The sequence below is a fragment of the Antedon mediterranea genome, chromosome 8, assembly GCF_964355755.1.
Source record: "Antedon mediterranea chromosome 8, ecAntMedi1.1, whole genome shotgun sequence".
NCBI classification, from domain to species: domain Eukaryota; kingdom Metazoa; phylum Echinodermata; class Crinoidea; order Comatulida; family Antedonidae; genus Antedon; species Antedon mediterranea.
Genome location: NC_092677.1, coordinates 26,691,198 through 26,717,025, shown reverse-complemented (window position 1 = coordinate 26,717,025; position 25,828 = coordinate 26,691,198). Strand labels below are relative to the sequence as shown.

General features: G+C 32.0%; 1 protein-coding gene across 1 annotated transcript in view; it reads right to left on the bottom strand.

Moving 5' to 3' along the window:
- The window catches only part of LOC140056324 (NACHT and WD repeat domain-containing protein 2-like), a 33,486-nt gene extending 22,933 nt beyond the window's left edge, over nucleotides 1-10,553 (bottom strand). Inside the window, exons 1-2 of the mRNA XM_072101661.1 lie at nucleotides 10,269-10,553; nucleotides 8,327-8,490 (exon numbers count right to left, since the gene is read on the bottom strand). Coding sequence (XP_071957762.1) covers nucleotides 8,327-8,385 — 59 coding nt within the window. The 5' untranslated portion in view covers nucleotides 8,386-8,490; nucleotides 10,269-10,553. The remainder of the gene's footprint in view (nucleotides 1-8,326; nucleotides 8,491-10,268) is intronic.
- Between the last annotated feature and the right edge of the window lie 15,275 nt (nucleotides 10,554-25,828).

The window sequence follows — 25,828 nt, the reverse complement described above, 5'->3', positions numbered from 1 at the left end:
CTGCATGCAATATATTATTGGACAGTGGATAAAACACATTTTATAAATATTAATTATTAATTTTCACATCATTAAAAATTAAGCTATTAAATTTAAATGTGAGATATAATTTTAAAATAGAATGCTGTACATTCTGTCAAACAAGTTGAAAATATATCAAATACAAATATAAATTCCAAAAACCATTGAGGTATTAGTAGATTAGTTTAATAGAGGGCAGACTCCTGACTGAGGAGCGCGATTCCAATGAGAACAATAAATTAAATATGGCTGCCGTAAATCTGTTCAAAATTTACTAAGTATAAAATAATAATTTAATATAATAAATAAATCATTCTTGTTCAAATTTAATACACTGTTTTTACAGTAATTGTAATCGCAATGAAATTAATTCATTCTTGGTGAGGAATAACATTTTCAACTGTGATAACATGGAGTCCGCCCTCTAGCCAATCTATAATATCTTAATGGCATTGATAGATGATTATAGATTTAGTGTGTCGTCAGAAAATAGTGTCCCATAATAACATTAAAGTTTACTACATACAATTATTCTACAACTTGAAAATGACAAATGATTTACGAATAATAGATATTATTGATCGATTGTATGTGTAATACTGACTGTAGAGCAACATTAACAGATTGAGGGCAGTATGAAGGAATAAAAGTCTTGCCAGTGCTTAGTCAATACTGGGTCAGTGTTGGGTCAATACTGGGTCAGTGTTGGGTCAATACTAGGTCAGTGCTAGGTCAGTGCTGGGTCAGTGCTAACTGTAGTGCATGTCAAAAGTTCTGACAAGCACTACTGTTCAATTAGTACTACTGTCATAAGAACTGTAAAATTTAACAAGCAGCATGGTCACATTGCAAGTTTTGGTATGAAATTTATAAGCATCTTACCTCAACCCTCTTTCCCAAACCTTAATGTTTCCTCTGGCCTAACCAGAATATCTAAGTCACTGTACAAACTTAAGTGTATAATACATTTAAAAAATAAACACAAAATATAGATTGTTCTTTCATTTTCAACCATTACAATACCCCAATAATTAAAGTACAATCATCCATGGTTGCCTAGCAACTATGACATCATCACGATGGCATTGGGAACAGGCAATAAGTACCATTGAATGGGTTTGTCGGTGATAAATGATTTTATATGTAACTACCTGAAAATGTTATTACAAGGTTGTAGTATTGGCACTCTTCTCTGACTTGTCATCAATATGATACACAAGAAATACATATTATTTATAGTACAGTATTAAAGATGTACAGTATTGTCCTAAAAAAATGAAGATTAATAAAATTAGACTTTGAAAACCATACGTCATTTTGCCGTAGGAAAAAACACAAACTAAATAATGAAAAAATGACATAGTATTGTTTATTTTTGGTCAAAGTGAATAACTATTATGTTTCATGAAAAATGGCATATTCAACAAAAAACTTTAAATTATTTTCCCCAGGGGACAATATATAAGATTTTGTATACATTACACTGTATTATAGGGTCTGTTTCTGCCGAAAAAATAAAAATGATCGATTTTTTCAAAGTACCTCAAACCACAGAAATGAAAATGTTCTCCGACGTTAATCGGTTATCTGGTAATTGCTTTTTAAAAATCATGTCATCCATACCCACAGTGCAGTTCAAGTTATGGAAGGCCGATGAGAGTTGGTTTGTTTACATCCTATCGCTGCCTATAGAAAAGTTTGTTTCGCCATTCGGCGTTGGTTCTACTCTAGGGCATAGCTAGGTTATATATTTCTACCGAAACAACAGGCCCAAAAAAGGACATGCAAAACATTGTTAGACTGGACTGGTCGGATTAACGGTGTACTTGTTTCTCGGTATAATTCTCCCCATAAAATAAAAAATCAAATGTTTAACATTTGATTGTAATTCGGTTCACATCGCTGATCGTCGTCTATCGCGCAAATAAACAGCATGCTTTGTGAATGAGGGTTGCCATACTCTAGAGGTCAAAGTGTGGTCAATAATCGCTATTTGTGTTGCAGCTCAAAACTGCTCCACAATAATCGGTTAAAACAAGAAATAATCGATTAAAACATGCAATGGATTGAGTGTTTTTAATTGGTTGTTTTTAATCGGTTATTTTATTTTGCGCCGTGTCTGCTGCCCAAAAATAATCGATTAAAAAAAATAAATGGTTAATAATCGATTATTTCTGCTCAGCAGAAACAGGCCCTTAGACTAGAGTTTTAATAAAAGATAATGTTCTTGTCAAATTACAGTACATCAATATATCATACTGTATCACTAACATCAATTATGTAAACACAAATTAATTAATTTTCAGAAAGAAAATTATTTTTAAACTCTGATTTGAGAAATTAACAACAAAAAAGATGTGAAAATGATTCCAGTGCAGTTGTTACTAAACTAACTGCATTTTATTTTTGTTTTCTATAATAATGCAAATTTTAACTGTAAATGTTTATAACAAAAAAATAATGTTTTGGGTGTGTTTTCTACTATTATTATCTTCATTTTTTTTTTTTTAAGTGTTTCATAATTGTTGTCTTGTTTTTTCCTGCATGGTTGGTTCTCGCAAGCTGTGACCTGGGATGTTTGTTACATTCTTATGTTTTTGATTTGAAATAAAGGATGATTGGACGATATATATTTTTTGTCGGAAAATTGTGTCCAAAAATAGAATTTCTCTCACTCTCACTAGTATTGTGCTCTGAAAAAGATAATTTTTAGATCTACTGTATTACACTAATAGAATAGATGGACATTTGAAAACAACTGCTTATTTTGCAGATACAATTTCCATTCAAACACCGCCTTCTTCCATTGTAGTATCCTATTTCATTAAATCAAACAGCAATTATGCTGGTTATTATAAAAATGGCTTGACAGAAACGACGCAAAATGTTACGTTAACTGGCGGCTCGGGTTACCGTTACTAACATAATATTTTTTTATTTTATACATGAGATGATGCCTGCCTTTAGTGTACACAGTACAAGTACTATTTATAACATACCTACTCAAGATGGCATTCCTATTCTTAGACAAGATACTATTGATTATGTTGTACGACTACTACTAACTACTACCGATGTAGTATAACTTAATCCCATAAAAAGATTCTAAAAAATGCATCAATTACTTATTAGTTATCCGCTTGGTATACCAAGCGGATAACTCCTTGTTATTGTATGAGATCAACAGTTTTTTTCTGTATTATTCTTCTTTCCCTCCTTCCTTTTTGTGGATCGCGTTTCTCTAAAATGTGTAAACATAACATTTCATAACTTTGACAACATATGGGTATTTACGTGAAGTTGTGCACCTCCTATTTTTGAATGACGTCATAGTTGCGCAACGTAACTTACGCGCAATTTTATGAATTTCAATGATTGATCATAGATTAAAAACTAAAAGTCATTTAGTATTGACACTTTGACAAAATTTAAGTCATATCAGGGGCAAACTTTCTACGGATTAAAAATGGCATGTTTCACAAGAAGTTACGCGCGCACGCGCATTTAAAATTTCAAAATGCGCAAAATTAATTTCTAATCAACTTTTTATGCGTTTCTTGTCATTTTGAGCATGTCAAAAATTCCCACGGGCGCGCAATTTTTTACGCACGCGGTGCGCACGTAGCGTTAAAAACATATTTTTTTCCCTTGAATCATATTTTTCAAGCCTTTCCTAGTAATTTTGAAAACAATTTAGACCTTTTCCAATTTAAATAACGCCATACGAACACGTTGAATTAAACATTTCATGCGCGTTTTTTATGAAAAAGCTTAAAAAATCGTCAAAATTATGTCTTTTTTTAAACAGTCATAGTTTCTAAAGTAAACCGTGAACCGTTTATTTTTATTACAAAATCTAGAAGTTGATGAGTTGTAGATATCGGATCATGCATCGATAAGGCTAAAAAAACATTGTGACGTCATCGTATGGCCACACGAATGTAAAATATAGGATTTTTGTCTCTTTCGTTATTGCTCATCACATTCAATGGAGCGCATCACGCTTATCTGTATTCCTTTTTCTCCTACATTTATATATTGTGTAGGTCAATCAACTTTCTTTAGCATGAGATAAAAATATTTTAATTTTTATGACGTCATCATGCCAAACAATTTTAATTACGTGGGTCATTAATTTCATCTTTACAGTAAATTTTAATCTGTAATAGCTCGTAAGAATAAAATGTGATAATCACGATTAAAACGTTTTATGGAAGCTATTGGATTGTAGATACGAATTCATGTAAACATTTTGCCAATCGGATGTTGTGACGTCATCATATGGCCAGTTGAATAAAAAAAGTCGTATTTTCATATTTTGCGTAATAGTTCATCACATTTAAAAGGGTGCGCATCTATATTTTACGTATTCAAATTTCTTCTACACGTTAATATGTTGTTCCTGAGATAATTTCCTTCTGAAATTGCTATCTAAGTGTTTCATTTTGATACCGTCGCCATGTTAAAAATTGGAATAAATGGCGGGTCCCGTAATTTCACCTATTCTACACTGCATGTAATATGTATACAGATTATACTGTTTGCATGTATACTATATGACACAAAATTGACAGAATTCAGCACTAACAGCATATCATATTCTTCAGTTCTTGTCATAATGCCATAATCTTTACCTGTGTGCAATATTCCAACGTAAGACGTGCACGTGGCGTTTGTCGTGGTGCGGATAACTAACTCGTCAAAGTGACGAGTTTCATGTCTAGTTTTCTAATTTATTTTATCTTGTCGACATCCTCCATCATAAAATTTACTTGTGACATACAATTTTAAATTTAGATTCTGCACTTGAGAAATTATAATAAAAAAAGTAATATAATATAGTAAACCTGTATGTATTTTTAATTTGTATATTAATTCATTTTTTTATTTATTCTGTATCATCAAATTTATTTTAGATTCTGCACTTAATAAATTGTAATAAAATATTTATATAATATATTAAACCATATACAGTAGTATTCCTAATTTATTTTTTTAGTTATTCTATTTATGACAATTTGGAGATACATCTCCCGGAAAAGCTAGATAGTCACAAGACCGTTAAGGCTAGTGCCTAATTAAGCGGCCTTCTTCTAAAACTAGTATAATTAATTAAAACCAATTTAGTAGTAAAACAATTAGTTACATTCCTAATTTTATTTATTAAAACTAATTAAAATCAATTTTTTAATTCACAATTTCTTTTAGTTAAATTCAAATTTTACACAAAACTTAAAATAATATTGCTAACTAGTTACCGTAAATATTCCTAATTTATTTATAATAATCAATCAATTTAATTTACTTCAATTTAATTGTGTATAAATTGTTAAACTTGATTGTATATTTTCAATTAATTATAAACATTGCATCTACAGTAAATAAGTAGTTCAAAGAGATGCAACAATCTATCAATAGAAATATTACTTAGCTTTATTGCATTATAACAATTCTGCAATCTAATAAGCAATAGTGCTCATAATATACCAGGTTCAATATAATAAAGGTTGTTATTAATATTGCAATAATACATTTCTAAATTGTTAATGCATAAAAAGAGTTATGAGGAAATACTAAATGGAAAAAAGGAACATTAAAAACATGAAATGATGAAGCATGAAAGACCAACAGAGATCAAAAGAGTACACGCTCTGTGACATTGTCATCTGATGAAGGTTGTCATAAGAACATAGCCAGGGATCAAAAGGGGCCAAATATGCCAATTGTCATTTACAGGTAACAGTAGTTCATTGGTTGAGAATGTCAAAGACCATAAGAAATCAAATATAACACACTCTTTAAAAATTGTAAATTATAATACAGGGTAGCTCATTGGTTGTCATCAAAGACCACCAGAAACCAAATGTAACACCCTGTAGGAAAATTGTAATTATACAGTAGCTCATTGGTTGTCATCAAAGACCACTAGAAATCAAATGTTACACCCTCTATGAAAATTATAATAGCTCATTGGTTGTCATCAAAGACCATAAGAAATCTAATGTTACACACTCTATATGAAAATTGTAATAGCTCATTGGTTGTCATCAAAGACCACCAGAAATCAAATGTAACACCCTCTAGGAAAATTGTGAATTATAATAGCTCATTGGTTGTCATTGAGCACTGCCAGAAATCTAATGTTACACCCTCTAGGAAAATTATAATAGCTCATTGGTTGTCATCAAAGACCATAAGAAATCTAATGTTACACACTCTATATGAAAATTGTAATAGCTCATTGGTTGTCATCAAAGACCACCAGAAATCAAATGTAACACCCTCTAGGAAAATTGTAAATTATAATAGCTCATTGGTTGTCATTGAGCACTGCCAGAAATCTAATGTTACACCCTCTAGGAAAATTATGATAGCTCATTGGTTGTCATCAAAGACCACTAGAAATGAAATGTAACACCCTCTAGGAAAATTGTAAATTATAATAGCTCATTGGTTGTCATTGAGCACTGCCAGAAATCTAATGTTACACCCTCTAGGAAAATTATGATAGCTTATTGGTTGTCATCAAAGACCACTAGAAATCAAATGTAACACCCTCTAGGAAAATTGTAAATTATAATAGCTCATTGGTTGTCATCGAGCACTGCCAGAAATCTAATGTTATACCCTCTAGGAAAATTATGATAGCTCATTGGTTGTCATCAAAGACCACTAGAAATCAAATGTAACACCCTCTAGGAAAATTGTAATAGCTCATTTGTTGTCATCAAAGACCACCAGAAATCAAATGTAACATCCTCTAGGAAAATTGTAATTATACAGTAGCTCATTGGTTGTCATCATTCAAAGACCATAAGAAATCAAATGTAACACCCTCTAGGAAAATTATAATAGCTCATTGGTTGTCATCAAAGACCATAAGAAATCTAATGTTACACACTCTATATGAAAATTATAATAGCTCATTAGTTGTCATCAAAGACCATAAGAAATCTAATGTTACACACTCTATATGAAAATTATAATAGCTCATTGGTTGTCATCAAAGACCACCAGAAATCAAATGTAACACCCTCTAGCAAAATTGTAAATTATACTAGCTCATTGATTGTCATCGAGCACTGCCAGAAATCTAATGTTACACCCTCTAGGAAAATTATGATAGCTCATTGGTTGTCATCAAAGACCACCAGAAATCAAATGTTACACCCTCTAGGAAAATTGTAATAGCTCATTGGTTGTCATCAAAGACCACCAGAAACCAAATGTAACACCCTCTAGGAAAATTGTACTAGCTCATTGTTGGCTATCGAACACCACAAGAAATCATGCCATTGAACGCTTTTTAAAAACCTCTTCCATTTACTGATAAACAATTAAAATGCCTCTCTTGTTACCATAGTAACTACTGTAAACAGAAAGCCAATGACAAGTTTGCTCAGTTTCACATTGTTTACTTTCTAGTGCATTAAATAACCTATTAGGTACATAGTACTGTACAGTACACAGTATTCTGTAATGGAGTACTTTATGCAAATGTTCACTTTAGCAAAAAGCTATTGTAACTGTAACATCTTAAGATTCAAGAACTCCAAGGCTTATCATTGCTATAATAGTCAATTCTACATTGTAGTATCACCTTAACAATATCAATGTGAAGATTACAATTGTTTACTAGAATGCCTGATTTTATATTCAGTTTCTAATTTATGGTCGTCCAGTTTAATTAGATTAAAATACAATAATCAAATACTTGCAACGGTTTCATTTAAATCAGTTACTTAAAATTGTAAAAAATAGAAATCGGTTCTCGATTAATAAATGAGTGAACAATCAATCAAAAAAGATTGGAAAAAATAAAAAAAGATTAGAAACAATCACAAAAGATTGGAAAGAATCACAAAAAGATTGGAAAGAATCACAAAGAGATTGGAAAGAATCACAAAAAGATTGGAAAGAATCACAAAAAGATTGGAAAGAATCACAAAAAGCTTGTAAACAATAAAAAAAAATTGTAAACAAAAAAAGATTGAAATCAATAAACAAAGATTGTAAACAATAAAAAAGATTGGAATCTGAAACAATAAAAAAATTGTAATCGATCAAATAAGATTGGAAACATTCAAAAAACGATTGGAATCAATCAAAATAAAAAACGTTTTGAAATGAAAATCAGTTTTTATTATTCTGTTTAATGGTTTTATTATCATCAATAATAATAAATCACTATTTAATGTTGTACATTAGTACTAACTATCAAGCCAATAAACTATTAAAATTGCAAATTTTTAGACTTAGAAATTAAGACTTGTGTAGCGACAATAATATTTAAAAGAAAACTTACTTTTTTTGTGGTTCTATCGTAACAGCTGTATTATTTTTGGATGAACATGTACCTCCCATACTTGTCCTAAGCACCTTTTGCGTGTTCCATATTGGCCACTCCCCAGCAGTACAATTAATACATCAGATGACGTGCAAATGAAATACTTTTTGAATTTTAATAATCTGAAATATAAATATTTTAAATCAAAATTTCCATAATATTCTCGGGGCAAAATAAATATGATTAATTTGCCTTATTGACAAGAATTAAATAAATTAGTTAAAAAACACAATATAATACTGTTTGTTGTGTGGTTGATATCCTGAAGTAATTTTCAACTTAGGGAGTGTTCAGTTAGTAATTTACCCAGTTAAGTTGGTGACCTACTGTACAGTAACCACCTACCCAAGTTGCGATGATTGGTCCATTAATCTAGGTAAATTAACAAATCCTGAACCAAAGGCATGTTCCCTACACGTACCATCTATTAAATTCTACAGTCTAGGCCTCTAAATCAAGGCTTACTGTACATCCTTCAACATCTTCCAAACATTCTACAACAAGTCAAAATTTCATCCATAGCCCTTAAGCACTTCCACCTACTGTAGCCTCAAAAGGCTTATTCAACCTCCACCTCCTTCCACCCAGTTTAAATCTTAGCGTAATACTCGCTACAGTAAGCAGTCATTTGCTACAGTTACACATCATGTACTAATGAACATATCCCTGTACATTAATATGCTGCATATCTCTAATTTACAGGTTTTCATTTTAAATAAGAATGTAGTTGTATCAACCCTTCTTTATTGATTGTTTCCATGAATACAGGCTGTAAGAGCCTTGAGATATGAATCTCGGCATGGAAACAGAATTAAAGGCATCCGTTAAGGTTGTCAACTGTCACACGACTTGCTATCAACAGTATTGATTTTTAACAAATAATTTGTTATTATTATAATACTACAGTGTAAAAGGTTTGCAAGAAAATTCAATACTTTGTTACATAATACGGAATAATATGACGCCTCAAAATGTGTTTGAAGTCTTAAATAAATTTACCATCACATAAATAATTGCTTGCTTACAGTAGATTTGAAAAATAAATAATAGAATAATTTTATTTCTAAATAAATAAATCAACAATTATAGCAGGCCATATTATTCGCTGCATTTTAAACCAGGGCTGTCACATTCCTTTATAGAAACTTTGCTATATTTAATTATACGTATTCTCAAAGGCTTAACACGTAAAATATGCCTATGGAATTATTATTACGAACATGCATTTGCCAACAGAGGTCAACAGAGGTCGTAATATGTTAACATCATTCCCATTTAAAAAAATGATTATTTTCGGCAATTATGCCTTATTTTAAAACAATTCAGATTTTCATAATTTTTGCTATATATATTTAATATATTGCATCGTTATCCCTAGCTAGGTAGTACTAACTAGGCCTAACTCTACCACTAATCCCCTACCACTAATCCCCCACCCCAACCACCTATCTCCCCCCCCCCCCACAACCAATAACCCCCACTCCAACCACCAATCTTCCTCGCATCCGCCCACCACCCTTCTCCCACCAGCTGGCAGAAGTCTCTCTGAAAATTAAACATAAAACCAAACTAGGCCTAATTAATAACATTAATAATGTTATCAAAAAGTCTAAATTAATAAAATTACATTAAAAAATAATTAAAGTACAATCAATATTATTTGGGCCGAATCATCCCGTACCCAAATCACACATGTGTATGCCTAGCTTAGGGTGAGCTTAGTGGGCTAGCCAGCAGCAGTATACCGCACCGACTTACTAGGTCTAGCCAGTAGACCTAGGCTCCTAGCGAATCACCGACCTACCTAGACTAGCTAGCTAGCCTAGCTACTACTAGCTGGCCTAGGCCTACTGACAGATGGGAAAGCTTAGAAATAAATTTAAAAAAGTGACATATTTACCTGAAATTGGTGTCAGTATATGCTCTAATAAATTTAGATTATTACCAGACTAGCCTAATACTTTTTTGAATTATTATTTTGTAATAAAGAAAACGCTTTGATATTCACACACAGGAGAGAGAGGAGAGTGTAGGCCAAGTCATAAGTTGAGATGTAGGATCGCTGCGCTACTGATGCGCTGCAGCATCCATCATGCTGCATGCTGGTGGTGCTTACACCCCACCGCCGCGCCGCCGTTGTGAGAGGTCGTCGTGTAAAAAAGTGTCGACTCCGATCCTCCTCTCGTCGTCGTTTCGTCGCGTTGTGGTTTTGGGCCGCGATGATTCGTACTATACTAAGTTGTGGTGAAAAATACATTGCTACGAAAGCCCATTAGGGCCAAAATATATATATATTTTAGCCTACTTCCAGTAATTCGAAATCTCGAATTAAAAAAATTCGAAATAACGTATTAATAATTCGAAATGACAAATAGGCCTACATTAAATGGAATTTCCACAACAACCGTTCGGCTCGCACGATAAATACACGTGGTCATTTTTACAAGAGGGGTATAGTGCGTGTACATTAAATGGAATTTACACAACAACCGTTCGGCGGCTCGCACGATAAATACACGTGGCGATTTTTACAAAAGGGGTATAGTGCGTGACATTAAATGGAATTTCCACAACAATAGTTCGGCTCGCACGATAAATACACGTGGTGATTTTTACAAGAGGGGTAGAATGCGTGTACATTAAATGGAATTTCCACAACAATAGTTCGGCTCGCACGATAAATACACTTGGTGATTTTTACAAGAGGGGTATAGTGCGTGACATTAAATGGAATTTCCACAACAATAGTTCGGCTCGCACGATAAATACACGTGGCGATTTTTACAAGAGGGGTATAGTGCGTGTACATTAAATGGAATTTCAACAACAATAGTTCGGCTCGCACGATAAATACACGTGGTGATTTTTATAGTCATAGTCATAGTCATAGTCATAGTCATATATACTTTATTGTCCATTTAAAAAACAGAAATGTGATTTGAAAACTGGCAAAATACAAAAATATAAAATACAATTTACAAAAACACACACAAAAAGTTAAGAGGCTAAAAATTGTTAAAATTAGATAAAAATTATCGGTTACATTTTACCTTTGTACTCTGGAGTTATATAAGTGTATAGGTACAAACGAGCACCTAAACCGTTTTGTTTTGGTATTAAGTGCACGTAGTCTTATGCCAGAATTCATGAGAGCAAATTGTTTGTGAAGAGGATGTGTTTCATCATCAATGATACTTTTTACTTTTTTTAACACATTTTCTTTATACAAGGATTCAACATCAGGTAAGTGCTCTCCTACTAGTCTAATTGCTCTATTTCCTATTCGATTAAGTTTAATTTTATCTTTTTGCATTGTATTACCATAAAAACAAACATTACAAAAAAGTATTACACTGACAATTACAGAGTTATAAAACAATTTAAGTATAGTTTTGTCAATTTGTAGGTACTTCATTTTTCTTAAAATAAACATCCTTTGGTTGGCTTTGCATGTGGCTTTATATACATTATTTATCCAATTTAGCTTATTGTCAATTATACAACCCAGATATTTGTACTCATTTACTACTTCAATCTCATTTTCATTTATAATCAGAGGTTCTAAGGGTTCTTTAATTTTCCTAAAATCAATTTGCATTTCTTTTGTTTTCTTTATGTTTAGTTTCAGGTTGTTATTGCAGCACCAGTGATAAAAATCACATCCTAGTTGTCTATAGCTTGTTTCATCATTGCCAGTAATGTATCCAGTGATGACTGTGTCATCTGCATTATTTTACTATACAACATTCATTTGAATTGGCTCTGAAACTGCTGGTGAACAGTGAAAACAACATTGGGGAGATAACAGACCCTTGTGGCGTTCCAATGCTAACAGTTCTTTTATAAGATAAAATACCGTTATAAGAGGGGTATATGCGTGTACATTAAATGGAATTTCCACAACAATAGTTCGGCTCGCACGATAAATACACGTGGTGATTTTTACAAGAGGGGTATAGTGCGTGTACATTAAATGGAATTTCCATTTTTTTGCTTTTTTTTTTGGCTCTAAAGTGGGAGGTTTCGGCTCAAAAGTGGGCCGAATCGTCTCACCAAAAGTGGGACGAATCGTCCCGGGCCGAATTCCTCATAACTTTTGTTATGAGGCTGTCGATATCATCTATATACAAAAAATGCTACCTTTAAAGATGTATTGTCCCCCTGAACAAAATTTTTTTTTTTTTTAAAGGCCATTTTAATGATACATAAAAGTTATTCACTTTGAAAAAAAATTGGATCAAAAAAAAAATTATTTACCTTAGAAAATCGTAATTTAAAGTAAAAAATAGTCAACCGGAAGTCGGTTGGCTGGCAGCCAGCTGGCTTCCGGTTTAATTTAACCCTTGACCTGAATTAGCTTATGAATTATGCATATTGTATGATTCTTGTGCGTGTATGTGACCCCTAGGTCATCAGAAAAAAAATACGACGTGATATGGCGAGACGACGATGTGGGAAAGTTCTGTAGTTTAACAACAAAAAAAACAACTCCTACTTGAAGAAAAGACTATGGCTAGGCCCTAGCAGATTGGTAAGTAAGAACTGTAGTAGTTTCTATGGTGCAGCTTTGTTAGTTAGTATAGGAAGCCTAGCTAGCCCATTACAGCTGTACTGGCTATCTAGTGTACTATCCCCTATCTATTGGCTAGGCCTAGAGTAGTAGCTAGTCTAGTAGTAGTAGTAGTACTAGGCCTAGTTGTAGGCCTGAGTGAGGGTTCACCCTGAGTGAGTAGCAGGCCTAGATAATAGATACAACTTGTAAGCCTTATTAATAGTTATTGCCAACCTAGCTTTAAATAGGATTAGGCCTATAACATTCATCTGTGAGCATGGAGTAAGGAATAAGGTTTTAGCATGGAGGTATAAAAATAAAATATTTTATACCTCCATGGTTTTATTGTGACTTGTGTGAATTTCGACACCACCAACTCGTCTTATTTTTAGTATAATACTATAATATTAATAATAGTCTTTAATTTATCATTATTCATATCACTTTTCATTCATTTTAAAACATTTAATTTTCTTTTCTATGTAGAGTTTGTGATTAAAAAAAATTATACATAAGAGCAGCAAAACTCAAAAAGCGAAAACTTGTGAATGGCTGCCAAAAATAGAAAATAAGGCCAGGAGAGATTATGGTGCTTGGTTTTCCCTTCGTGATTAATTAGATTTTAATGCTAATATAAATTTGTGAAAATTGTAACTAGGCCTATACTGTACATCCAATAATGTAATTATTTTAGAGAAAATGACCAAATAATCTAAGTTAAATATTTTTTGGAATGTGTACTTTACAGTACTTAGTACCGTTATGTTGAAAATTCTTCCAAAGCAATAATGTTCAAACCAACATTCACACAATTAAACTTTTTATGTACATATTTTAATAAATAATGTCTTTCTTTTAATAGGTATTAACACACTTGAATGAACAATATGAGCAAGTAGTGGAAAATGGTGAAGAAATCAACACAAAATGTGGTATCAACATTCACAATATTTATTTGAACGTTTCTTACTATGACACTTTAAAATGGATGAACAATCACAGAAGACAAGCTATTGCTGTAATGCCACAATCAACACATCAATTAATAGTTGAAAATAAATTGTCAACAATAATGCAGAAATTCAATGAAATATACTAGTAATTAACTCATTTTTTACTGTACTGTACTGTAAATATTCACACATTAAAATTATGGTGATTTTATCTCATGTACTGTAGTAGTATTTTTTATTTATTTAATGCTGTATACAAATGTTATTGCTCGAATTATGAAAACTATACAACATTTTAAAAGCTGGAAAACAACCAACACATTTGCCTAATGCTTTATGATAGTCATCCAATATTTATCTTGTGTTCCACTACCGAGTCTACTGCCAGTTGCCTTTAAAATGCTGTATGGGTGTAACTTCTGTTACAGTCTTCATTAGCTTAAGTCTATAAATTGAAAAACAATGATGTATAAATACAAAAGTCAAATAGAAAAGTTAAATATTTCACAATTTATTGCATACATATAATTATTATTTCTGTACATGAATCTGAAGTTTTCAATTTGGGGTACTAATGTACAGTAAGGAATCCCTGAAAAGTGCATCTCCTCCCTAAAAAAGGCCTAGTCTAATTACTAGTGTTTTCGTTTTGGTTGCTATCAACAACAATCTATTCTACCGTCAACTTCTTTGGTACTGTATGCTGATCATTTTCCAAATGTTCGTTTTTTGTCATCAGTTAGTCTTTTTTTAGACTTTAAAATTAATTCGAGCTCCAAATGTATATCAGTGGTACATCAACATAGTAGGCCTATTTCCTGTAGCTAGTTGTGGAGTGATGGCTTAGCTAGGTGAGTACAATATATAGGACCTAGCTAGGCCTCAAAGTGGGTTCCCGTCTACTTTTCTGACCCGATTATCTGCCTGCCTACAGCTGCTGCTACACTACACTACACAGTAGTAAACTACAGTACTAACTAGGCCTAGGCCCTACTAGATAGTAGAAGTAGGCTTATATTATAGCCCTAGCCTAGATAGCTAAGCCTATAACTATACGCCAAAAACTATTATAGGAGGATGTGTCATTCATCTAAAATAGAATTCTACTTACCAGCAAATTAACGGCAGAGCTTTTTACATCATACGATCAGGGAAACCCCAGCACTTTCTTCTGTTCTTCGCACATGTTTGTTTACGTGGTGAACAGATCGGAATCGGATCTCCCCTGTTTGGATACTCATTAACATATCATGCATATTTATGAGCTGTTAGCTAACCATCGTTATTTTGGAATTTCTGAACTTATGAGTTCGAAAAAAGGGTAAACTTATTTTGATTTTTTATAAGCGAAATCAATATTTTTTCCGGATTTTTTTTCGGCGAAAGTGAATAACTTTATTATAACTACAAAATGGTCTATTCAAAATTTGATTTTTTTCATCTTTATTTTTCATGTTTTGGGGGACAATACAACTTTAAGTAACAAAATTTAATAGCATTAGCTCTTCAGATTAAAATTAACACTCATGATTTTAGAAAAGGAAAGTAGCAATAAAAGAGAAAGAATTTGTAACAAATGGGTTAAAAAATATACTATAAAAATGTATTTCTTATTTTATTTAAAAAATCATGAGTCTCCTCTCCTTAATTGCCTAAGTCACACAGCTGACTTAGGCAGAAACACAAAAAAAGATCTGAGCATGTGAAAATGTATATAAAAGCACTCAGATAATGTACAGAGGGCAGTATAATGATATAATCAGTGAGTTAGGCAGATCATAAGTCAGCTCTCCTTAATTGCCTAAGTAACACAGCTGACTTGGGAAGAAACACAACAAATATAGTATGTTGATATAAGCAGTGAGTTAGGCAGATCATAAGTCAGCTCTCCTTAATTGCCTAAGTCACACAGCTGACTTGGGCAGAAACACAAAAAATATAGTATATTGATATATAAGCAGTGAGTTAGGCAGAAAAAAAACTTATGTCTTAGACACTTTTGTTATGAGGCTGTCGATATCATCTATATACAAAAAATGCTACTTTTAAGTAACAAAATTTGATAGCATTCGCTCTTCAGATTAAAATTAACACTGATGATTTTAGAAAAGGAAAGTAGCAATAAAAGAGAAAGAATTTGTAACAAATGGGTTAAAAAATATGCTATAAAAATGTATTTCTTATTTTATTTAAAAAATCATGAGTCTCCTCTTCTTAATTGCCTAAGTCACACAGCTGACTTAGGCAGAAACACACAAAAAAAAAACGATCTGAGCATGTGAAAATGTATATAAAAGCACTCAGATAATGTACAGAGGGCAGTATAATGATATAAGCAGTGAATTAGGCAGATCATAAGTCAGCTCTCCTTAATTGCCTAAGTCACACAGCTGACTTATGCAGAAACACAAAAAATATAGTATATTGATATAAGCAGTGAGTTAGGCAGAAAAAAAAAATTATGTCTTAGACACTTTTGATATGAGGCTGTCGATATCATCTATATACAAAAAATAAAACCTTTAAGTAACAACATTTAATAGCATCAGCTCTTCAGATTAAAATTAACACTGATGAATTTAGAAAAGGATAGTAGCAATAAAAGAGAAAGAATTTGTAACAAATGGGTTAAAAAATATAATATAAAAATGTATTTCTTATTTTATTTAAAAAATCATGAGTCTCCTCTCCTTAATTGCCTAAGTCACACAGCTGACTTAGGCAGAAACACAAAAAACGATCTGAGCATGTGAAAATGTATATAAAAGCACTCAGATAATGTACAGAGGGCAGTATAATGATATAAGCAGTGAGTTAGGCAGATCATAAGTCAGCTCTGCTTAATTGCCTAAGTAACACAGCTGACTTGGGAAGAAACACAACAAATATAGTATGTTGATATAAGCAGTGAGTTAGGCAGATCATAAGTCAGCTCTCCTTAATTGCCTAAGTCACACATCTGACTTAGGCAGAAACACAAAAAATATAGTATATTGATATATAAGCAGTGAGTTAGGCAGAAAAAAAACTTATGTCTTAGACACTTTTGTTATGAGGCTGTCGATATCATCTATATACAAAACATGCTACCTTTAAGTAACAAAATTTAATAGCATTAGCTCTTCAGATTAAAATTAACACTGATGATTTTAGAAAAGGAAAGTAGCAATAAAAGAGAAAGAATTTGTAACAAATGGGTTAAAAAATATACTATAAAAATGTATTTCTTATTTTATTTAAAAAATCATGAGTCTCCTCTCCTTAATTGCCTAAGTCACACAGCTGACTTAGGCAGAAACACAAAAAACGATCTGAGCATGTGAAAATGTATATAAAAGCACTCAGATAATGTACAGAGGGCAGTATAATGATATAAGCAGTGAATTAGGCAGATCATAAGTCAGCTCTCCTTAATTGCCTAAGTCACACAGCTGACTTATGCAGAAACACAAAAAATATAGTATATTGATATAAGCAGTGAGTTAGGCAGAAAAAAAAAATTATGTCTTAGACACTTTTGTTATGAGGCTGTCGATATCATCTATATACAAAAAATAAAACCTTTAAGTAACAACATTTAATAGCATCAGCTCTTCAGATTAAAATTAACACTGATGAATTTAGAAAAGGATAGTAGCAATAAAAGAGAAAGAATTTGTAACAAATGGGTTAAAAAATATAATATAAAAATGTATTTCTTATTTTATTTAAAAAATCATGAGTCTCCTCTCCTTAATTGCCTAAGTCACACAGCTGACTTAGGCAGAAACACAAAAAACGATCTGAGCATGTGAAAATGTATATAAAAGCACTCAGATAATGTACAGAGGGCAGTATAATGATAGAAGCAGTGAGTTAGGCAGATCATAAGTCACACATCTGACTTAGGCAGAAACACAAAAAATATAGTATATTGATATAAGCAGTGAGTTAGGGAGAAAAAAAAAATGATGTCTTAGACACTTTTGTTATGAGGCTGTCGATATCATCTATATACAAAACATGCTACCTTTAAGTAGCAAAATTTAATAGCATCAGCTCTTCAGATTAAAATTAACACTGATGAATTTAGAAAAGGATAGTAGCAATAAAAGAGAAAGAATTTGTAACAAATGGGTTAAAAAATATACTATAAAAATGTATTTCTTATTTTATTTAAAAAATCATGAGTCTCCTCTCCTTAATTGCCTAAGTCACACAGCTGACTTAGGCAGAAAAACAAAAAACGATCTGAGCATGTGAAAATGTATATAAAAACACTCAGATAATGTACAGAGGGCAGTATAATGATATAAGCAGTGAGTTAGGCAGATCATAAGTCAGCTCTCCTTAATTGCCTAAGTCACACAGCTGACTTAGGCAGAAACACAAAAAATAGTATATTGATAAAAGCAGTGAGTTAGGCAGAAAAACAAAACAAAAATTATGACTTAGACACTTTTGTTATGAGCCTGTCGATATCATAAATATACAAAAAATGCTACTTTTAAGTAACAAAATTTGATAGCATTCGCTCTTCAGATTAAAATTAACACTGATGATTTTAGAAAAGGAAAGTAGCAATAAAAGAGAAAGAATTTGTAACAAATGGGTTAAAAAATATGCTATAAAAATGTATTTCTTATTTTATTTAAAAAATCATGAGTCTCCTCTTCTTAATTGCCTAAGTCACACAGCTGACTTAGGCAGAAACACACAAAAAAAAAACGATCTGAGCATGTGAAAATGTATATAAAAGCACTCAGATAATGTACAGAGGGCAGTATAATGATATAAGCAGTGAATTAGGCAGATCATAAGTCAGCTCTCCTTAATTGCCTAAGTCACACAGCTGACTTATGCAGAAACACAAAAAATATAGTATATTGATATAAGCAGTGAGTTAGGCAGAAAAAAAAATTATGTCTTAGACACTTTTGTTATGAGGCTGTCGATATCATCTATATACAAAAAATAAAACCTTTAAGTAACAACATTTAATAGCATCAGCTCTTCAGATTAAAATTAACACTGATGAATTTAGAAAAGGATAGTAGCAATAAAAGGGAAAGAATTTGTAACAAATGGGTTAAAAAATATAATATAAAAATGTATTTCTTATTTTATTTAAAAAATCATGAGTCTCCTCTCCTTAATTGCCTAAGTCACACAGCTGACTTAGGCAGAAACACAAAAAACGATCTGAGCATGTGAAAATGTATATAAAAGCACTCAGATAATGTACAGAGGGCAGTATAATGATATAAGCAGTGAGTTAGGCAGATCATAAGTCAGCTCTCCTTAATTGCCTAAGTCACACATCTGACTTAGGCAGAAACACAAAAAATATAGTATATTGATATAAGCAGTGAGTTAGGGAGAAAAAAAAATTATGTCTTAGACACTTTTGTTATGAGGCTGTCGATATCATCTATATACAAAACATGCTACCTTTAAGTAGCAAAATTTAATAGCATCAGCTCTTCAGATTAAAATTAACACTGATGAATTTAGAAAAGGATAGTAGCAATAAAAGAAAAAGAATTTGTAACAAATGGGTTAAAAAATATACTATAAAAATGTATTTCTTATTTTATTTAAAAAATCATGAGTCTCCTCTCCTTAATTGCCTAAGTCACACAGCTGACTTAGGCAGAAACACAAAAAACGATCTGAGCATGTGAAAATGTATATAAAAGCACTCAGATAATGTACAGAGGGCAGTATAATGATATAAGCAGTGAGTTAGGCAGATCATAAGTCAGCTCTCCTTAATTGCCTAAGTCACACATCTGACTTAGGCAGAAACACAAAAAATATAGTATATTGATATAAGCAGTGAGTTAGGGAGAAAAAAAAATTATGTCTTAGACACTTTTGTTATGAGGCTGTCGATATCATCTATATACAAAACATGCTACCTTTAAGTAGCAAAATTTAATAGCATCAGCTCTTCAGATTAAAATTAACACTGATGAATTTAGAAAAGGATAGTAGCAATAAAAGAGAAAGAATTTGTAACAAATGGGTTAAAAAATATACTATAAAAATGTATTTCTTATTTTATTTAAAAAATCATGAGTCTCCTCTCCTTAATTGCCTAAGTCACACAGCTGACTTAGGCAGAAACACAAAAAACGATCTGAGCATGTGAAAATGTATATAAAAACACTCAGATAATGTACAGAGGGCAGTATAATGATATAAGCAGTGAGTTAGGCAGATCATAAGTCAGCTCTCCTTAATTGCCTAAGTCACACAGCTGACTTAGGCAGAAACACAAAAAATAGTATATTGATATAAGCAGTGAGTTAGGCAGAAAAACAAAACAAAAATTATGACTTAGACACTTTTGTTATGAGGCTGTCGATATCATCTATATACAAAAAATGCTACCTTTAAGTAACAAAATTTGATAGCATTAGCTCTTTAGATTAAAATTAACACTGATGATTTTAGAAAAGGAAAGTAGCAATAAAAGAGAAAGAATTTGTAACAAATGGGTTAAAAAATATACTATAAAAATGTATTTCTTATTTTATTTAAAAAATCATGAGTCTCCTCTTCTTGATTGCCTAAGTCACACAGCTGACTTAGGCAGAAACACAAAAAAAAAAACGATCTGAGCATGTGCAAATGTATATAAAAGCACTCAGATAATGTACAGAGGGCAGTATAATGATATAAGCAGTGAGTTAGGCAGATCATAAGTCAGCTCTCCTTAATTGCCTAAGTCACACAGCTGACTTATGCAGAAACACAAAAAAGATAGTATATTGATATAAGCAGTGAGTTAGGCAGAAAAAAAATTATGTCTTAGACACTTTTGTTATGAGGCTGTCGATATCATCTATATACAAAAAATAAAACCTTTAAGTAACAACATTTAATAGCATAAGCTCTTCAGATTAAAATTAACACTGATGAATTTAGAAAAGGATAGTAGCAATAAAAGAGAAAGAATTTGTAACAAATGGGTTAAAAAATATAATATAAAAATGTATTTCTTATTTTATTTAAAAAATCATGAGTCTCCTCTCCTTAATTGCCTAAGTCACACAGCTGACTTAGGCAGAAACACAAAAAACGATCTGAGCATGTGAAAATGTATATAACAAGGCCAACAGCCATTAAGTCGCGTGCTACAATGCATAGTGATACCGGACCGACATACAGACCGATAGACCGACAGACAGACCGACAGACAGACCGACAGACCGACAGACAGACAGACCGACCGACATAGTGAACTATACTGACCGAAATTACTGAACATGTTTAAAAATGTTGAAATGTTTAAAGCCCCATTCCCTACGTTTTTTAGATCTAATTTAAGATCACAAACTACATTTAATGTAAAAATAATACTATATGGTCCTATTGCGATAACTTTTTTCGTCTTTAAACGGTTAAAAATGTGAAAAATAAATCGATTTTAATAATTATAGCGGCCCGCTATAAATCCCAAAATGCATTGCGCGCGGATTGATATTGTTGTTTTTCACCTGTAATTCGCCCACTTTTCGATCGATCGTGAAGCCAAAACAAATGGAAGACTCCTAACTTTTCAGCGAAAATACCGGGTTTTCCCCAATTTGTATCAACGGAGTCTGGCAAAAATAGAAAGACAATTAATGCAGCAACTATACAACGTCAGGCTAGGTATATAGCTAGCGTACGATGTTCGTACGTTACCGATGTTTACCAGCTAGGCCTACAAAACTAAGCCTAGCTAGGCTAGGCCTGAGACCGTCCACGAGAGGTCGATCGCCGCGAGCTACTTAGGTAGTGCATTGTTTCTCACTTGTTATCATAATTTACCATAAAACGTACATTTAAGACAAGGAATGACATGGTTTAATGTTTTTAAAGTGATATATATGTATTATTTTCCAAAAAACGTCCAAAATTGCAGGGAAGGGGTCTTTAAAAACATTTATATTTTTTTAATTTACACGTGCGTAGCCTGTCACTTTCGACGTGCTCGTATAACGTAATTTCGAGTTGAAAAGTAAGTCAAGAAAACAGAAATCGAGCAAAAAGAGTGCGTAATAACATTTAACACGCAGTGCGCGCGCAAAAATATGCGCACTCATGGCAATTTTGTAAACGCTTAAAATTGCCTGAAATGTACTCTTATTTCATCGAAAATAAATTTTGAAAATTTTAAGCGCGTGTACGCATGTGTTACATGCGCTACGCACGTAATTGTATTGCCATATGATGATTTATGCCCTGAAATTTATGAGTACCAAATTTTATTTAATTGTGATTCATGGTTATGAAGATATGATTACAAACGTGATTTCGTTAAATCGTGCGTAGACCGCGTAATTTTTTATTGCGCACCGTGAAAACATAACCACATTGATTCCTGGCCATAAGGAATATACTGTGAAAATTTGACCTAGCTAGATTAAACTGATATCAAGATAAGGTCAGAAAGCGATAAAACGCATAGTGATACCGGACCAACAGACAGACAGACCGACAGACAGACCGACAAACAGACCGACCGACCGACATAGTGAACTATAGAGTCGCTTCCACGCGACTAAAAACACTCAGATAATGTACAGAGGGCAGTATAATGATATAAGCAGTAAGTTAGGCAGATCATAAGTCAGCTCTCCTTAATTGCCTAAGTCATACAGCTGACTTAGGCAGAAACACAAAAAATAGTATATTGATATAAGCAGTGAGTTAGGCAGAAAAACAAAACAAAAATTATGACTTAGACACTTTTGTTATGAGCCTGTCGATATCATCTATATACAAAAAATGCTACCTTTAAGTAACAAAATTTAATAGCATCAGCTCTTCAGATTAAAATTAACACTGATGATTTTAGAAAAGGAAAGTAGCAATAAAAGAGAAAGAATTTGTAACAAATGGGTTAAAAAATATGCTATAAAAATGTATTTCTTATTTTATTTAAAAAATCATGAGTCTCCTCTTCTTAATTGCCTAAGTCACACAGCTGACTTAGGCAGAAACACACAAAAAAAAAAAACGATCTGAGCATGTGCAAATGTATATAAAAGCACTCAGATAATGTACAGAGGGCAGTATAATGATATAAGCAGTGAATTAGGCAGATCATAAGTCAGCTCTCCTTAATTGCCTAAGTCACACAGCTGACTTATGCAGAAACACAAAAAATATAGTATATTGATATAAGCAGTGAGTTAGGCAGAAAAAAAAAATTATGTCTTAGACACTTTTGTTATGAGGCTGTCGATATCATCTATATACAAAAAATAAAACCTTTAAGTAACAACATTTAATAGCATCAGCTCTTCAGATTAAAATTAACACTGATGAATTTAGAAAAGGATAGTAGCAATAAAAGAGAAAGAATTTGTAACAAATGGGTTAAAAAATATAATATAAAAATGTATTTCTTATTTTATTTAAAAAATCATGAGTCTCCTCTCCTTAATTGCCTAAGTCACACAGCTGACTTAGGCAGAAACACAAAAAACGATCTGAGCATGTGAAAATGTATATAAAAGCACTCAGATAATGTACAGAGGGCAGTATAATGATATAAGCAGTGAGTTAGGCAGATCATAAGTCAGCTCTCCTTAATTGCCTAAGTCACACATCTGACTTAGGCAGAAACACAAAAAATATAGTATATTGATATAAGCAGTGAGTTAGGGAGAAAAAAAAATTATGTCTTAGACACTTTTGTTATGAGGCTGTCGATATCATCTATATACAAAAAATGCTACCTTTAAGTAGCAAAATTTAATAGCATCAGCTCTTCAGATTAAAATTAACACTGATGAATTTAGAAAAGGATAGTAGCAATAAAAGAGAAAGAATTTGTAACAAATGGGTTAAAAAATATACTATAAAAATGTATTTCTTATTTTATTTAAAAAATCATGAGTCTCCTCTCCTTAATTGCCTAAGTCACACAGCTGACTTAGGCAGAAACACAAAAAACGATCTGAGCATGTGAAAATGTATATAAAAACACTCAGATAATGTACAGAGGGCAGTATAATGATATAAGCAGTGAGTTAGGCAGATCATAAGTCAGCTCTCCTTAATTGCCTAAGTCACACAGCTGACTTAGGCAGAAACACAAAAAATAGTATATTGATATAAGCAGTGAGTTAGGCAGAAAAACAAAACAAAAATTATGACTTAGACAATTTTGTTATGAGGCTGTCGATATCATCTATATACAAAAAATGCTACCTTTAAGTAACAAAATTTGATAGCATTAGCTCTTCAGATTAAAATTAACACTGATGATTTTAGAAAAAGAAAGTAGCAATAAAAGAGAAAGAATTTGTAACAAATGGGTTAAAAAATATACTATAAAAATGTATTTCTTATTTTATTTAAAAAATCATGAGTCTCCTCTTCTTAATTGCCTAAGTCACACAGCTGACTTAGGCAGAAACACAAAAAAAAAACGATCTGAGCATGTGCAAATGTATATAAAAGCACTCAGATAATGTACAGAGGGCAGTATAATGATATAAGCAGTGAGTTAGGCAGATCATAAGTCAGCTCTCCTTAATTGCCTAAGTCACACAGCTGACTTATATGCAGAAACACAAAAAAGATAGTATATTGATATAAGCAGTGAGTTAGGCAGAAAAAAAAAATTATGTCTTAGACACTTTTGTTATGAGGCTGTCGATATCATCTATATACAAAAAATAAAACCTTTAAGTAACAACATTTAATAGCATAAGCTCTTCAGATTAAAATTAACACTGATGAATTTAGAAAAGGATAGTAGCAATAAAAGAGAAAGAATTTGTAACAAATGGGTTAAAAAATATACTATAAAAATGTATTTCTTATTTTATTTAAAAAATCATGAGTCTCCTCTCCTTAATTGCCTAAGTCACACAGCTGACTTAGGCAGAAACACAAAAAACGATCTGAGCATGTGAAAATGTATATAAAAAGACTCAGATAATGTACAGAGGGCAGTATAATGATATAAGCAGTGAGTTAGGCAGATCATAAGTCAGCTCTCCTTAATTGCCTAAGTCACACAGCTGACTTAGGCAGAAATACAAAAATTAGTATATTGATATAAGCAGTGAGTTAGGCAGAAAAACAAAACAAAAATTATGACTTAGACACTTTTGTTATGAGGCTGTCGATATCATCTATATACAAAAAATGCTACCTTTAAGTAACAAAATTTGATAGCATTCGCTCTTCAGATTAAAATTAACACTGATGATTTTAGAAAAAGAAAGTAGCAATAAAAGAGAAAGAATTTGTAACAAATGGGTTAAAAAATATACTATAAAAATGTATTTCTTTTTTTATTTAAAAAATCATGAGTCTCCTCTTCTTAATTGCCTAAGTCACACAGCTGACTTAGGCAGAAACACAAAAAAAAAAAACGATCTGAGCATGTGCAAATGTATATAAAAGCACTCAGATAATGTACAGAGGGCAGTATAATGATATAAGCAGTGAGTTAGGCAGATCATAAGTCAGCTCTCCTTAATTGCCTAAGTCACACATCTGACTTAGGTAGAAACACAAAAAATATAGTATATTGATATATAAGCAGTGAGTTAGGCAGAAAAAAAAATTATGTCTTAGACACTTTTGTTATGAGCCTGTCGATATCATCTATATACAAAACATGCTACCTTTAAGTAACAAAATTTAATAGCATTAGCTCTTCAGATCAAAATTAACACTGATGATTTTAGAAAAGGAAAGTAGCAATAAAAGAGAAAGAATTTGTAACAAATGGGTTAAAAAATATACTATAAAAATGTATTTCTTATTTTAATTAACAAATCATGAGTCTCCTCTCCTTAATTGCCTAAGTCACACAGCTGACTTAGGCAGAAACACAAAAAATATAGTATATTGATATAAGCAGTGAGTTAGGGAGAAAAAAAAATTATGTCTTAGACACTTTTGTTATGAGGCTGTCGATATCATCTATATACAAAACATGCTACCTTTAAGTAACAA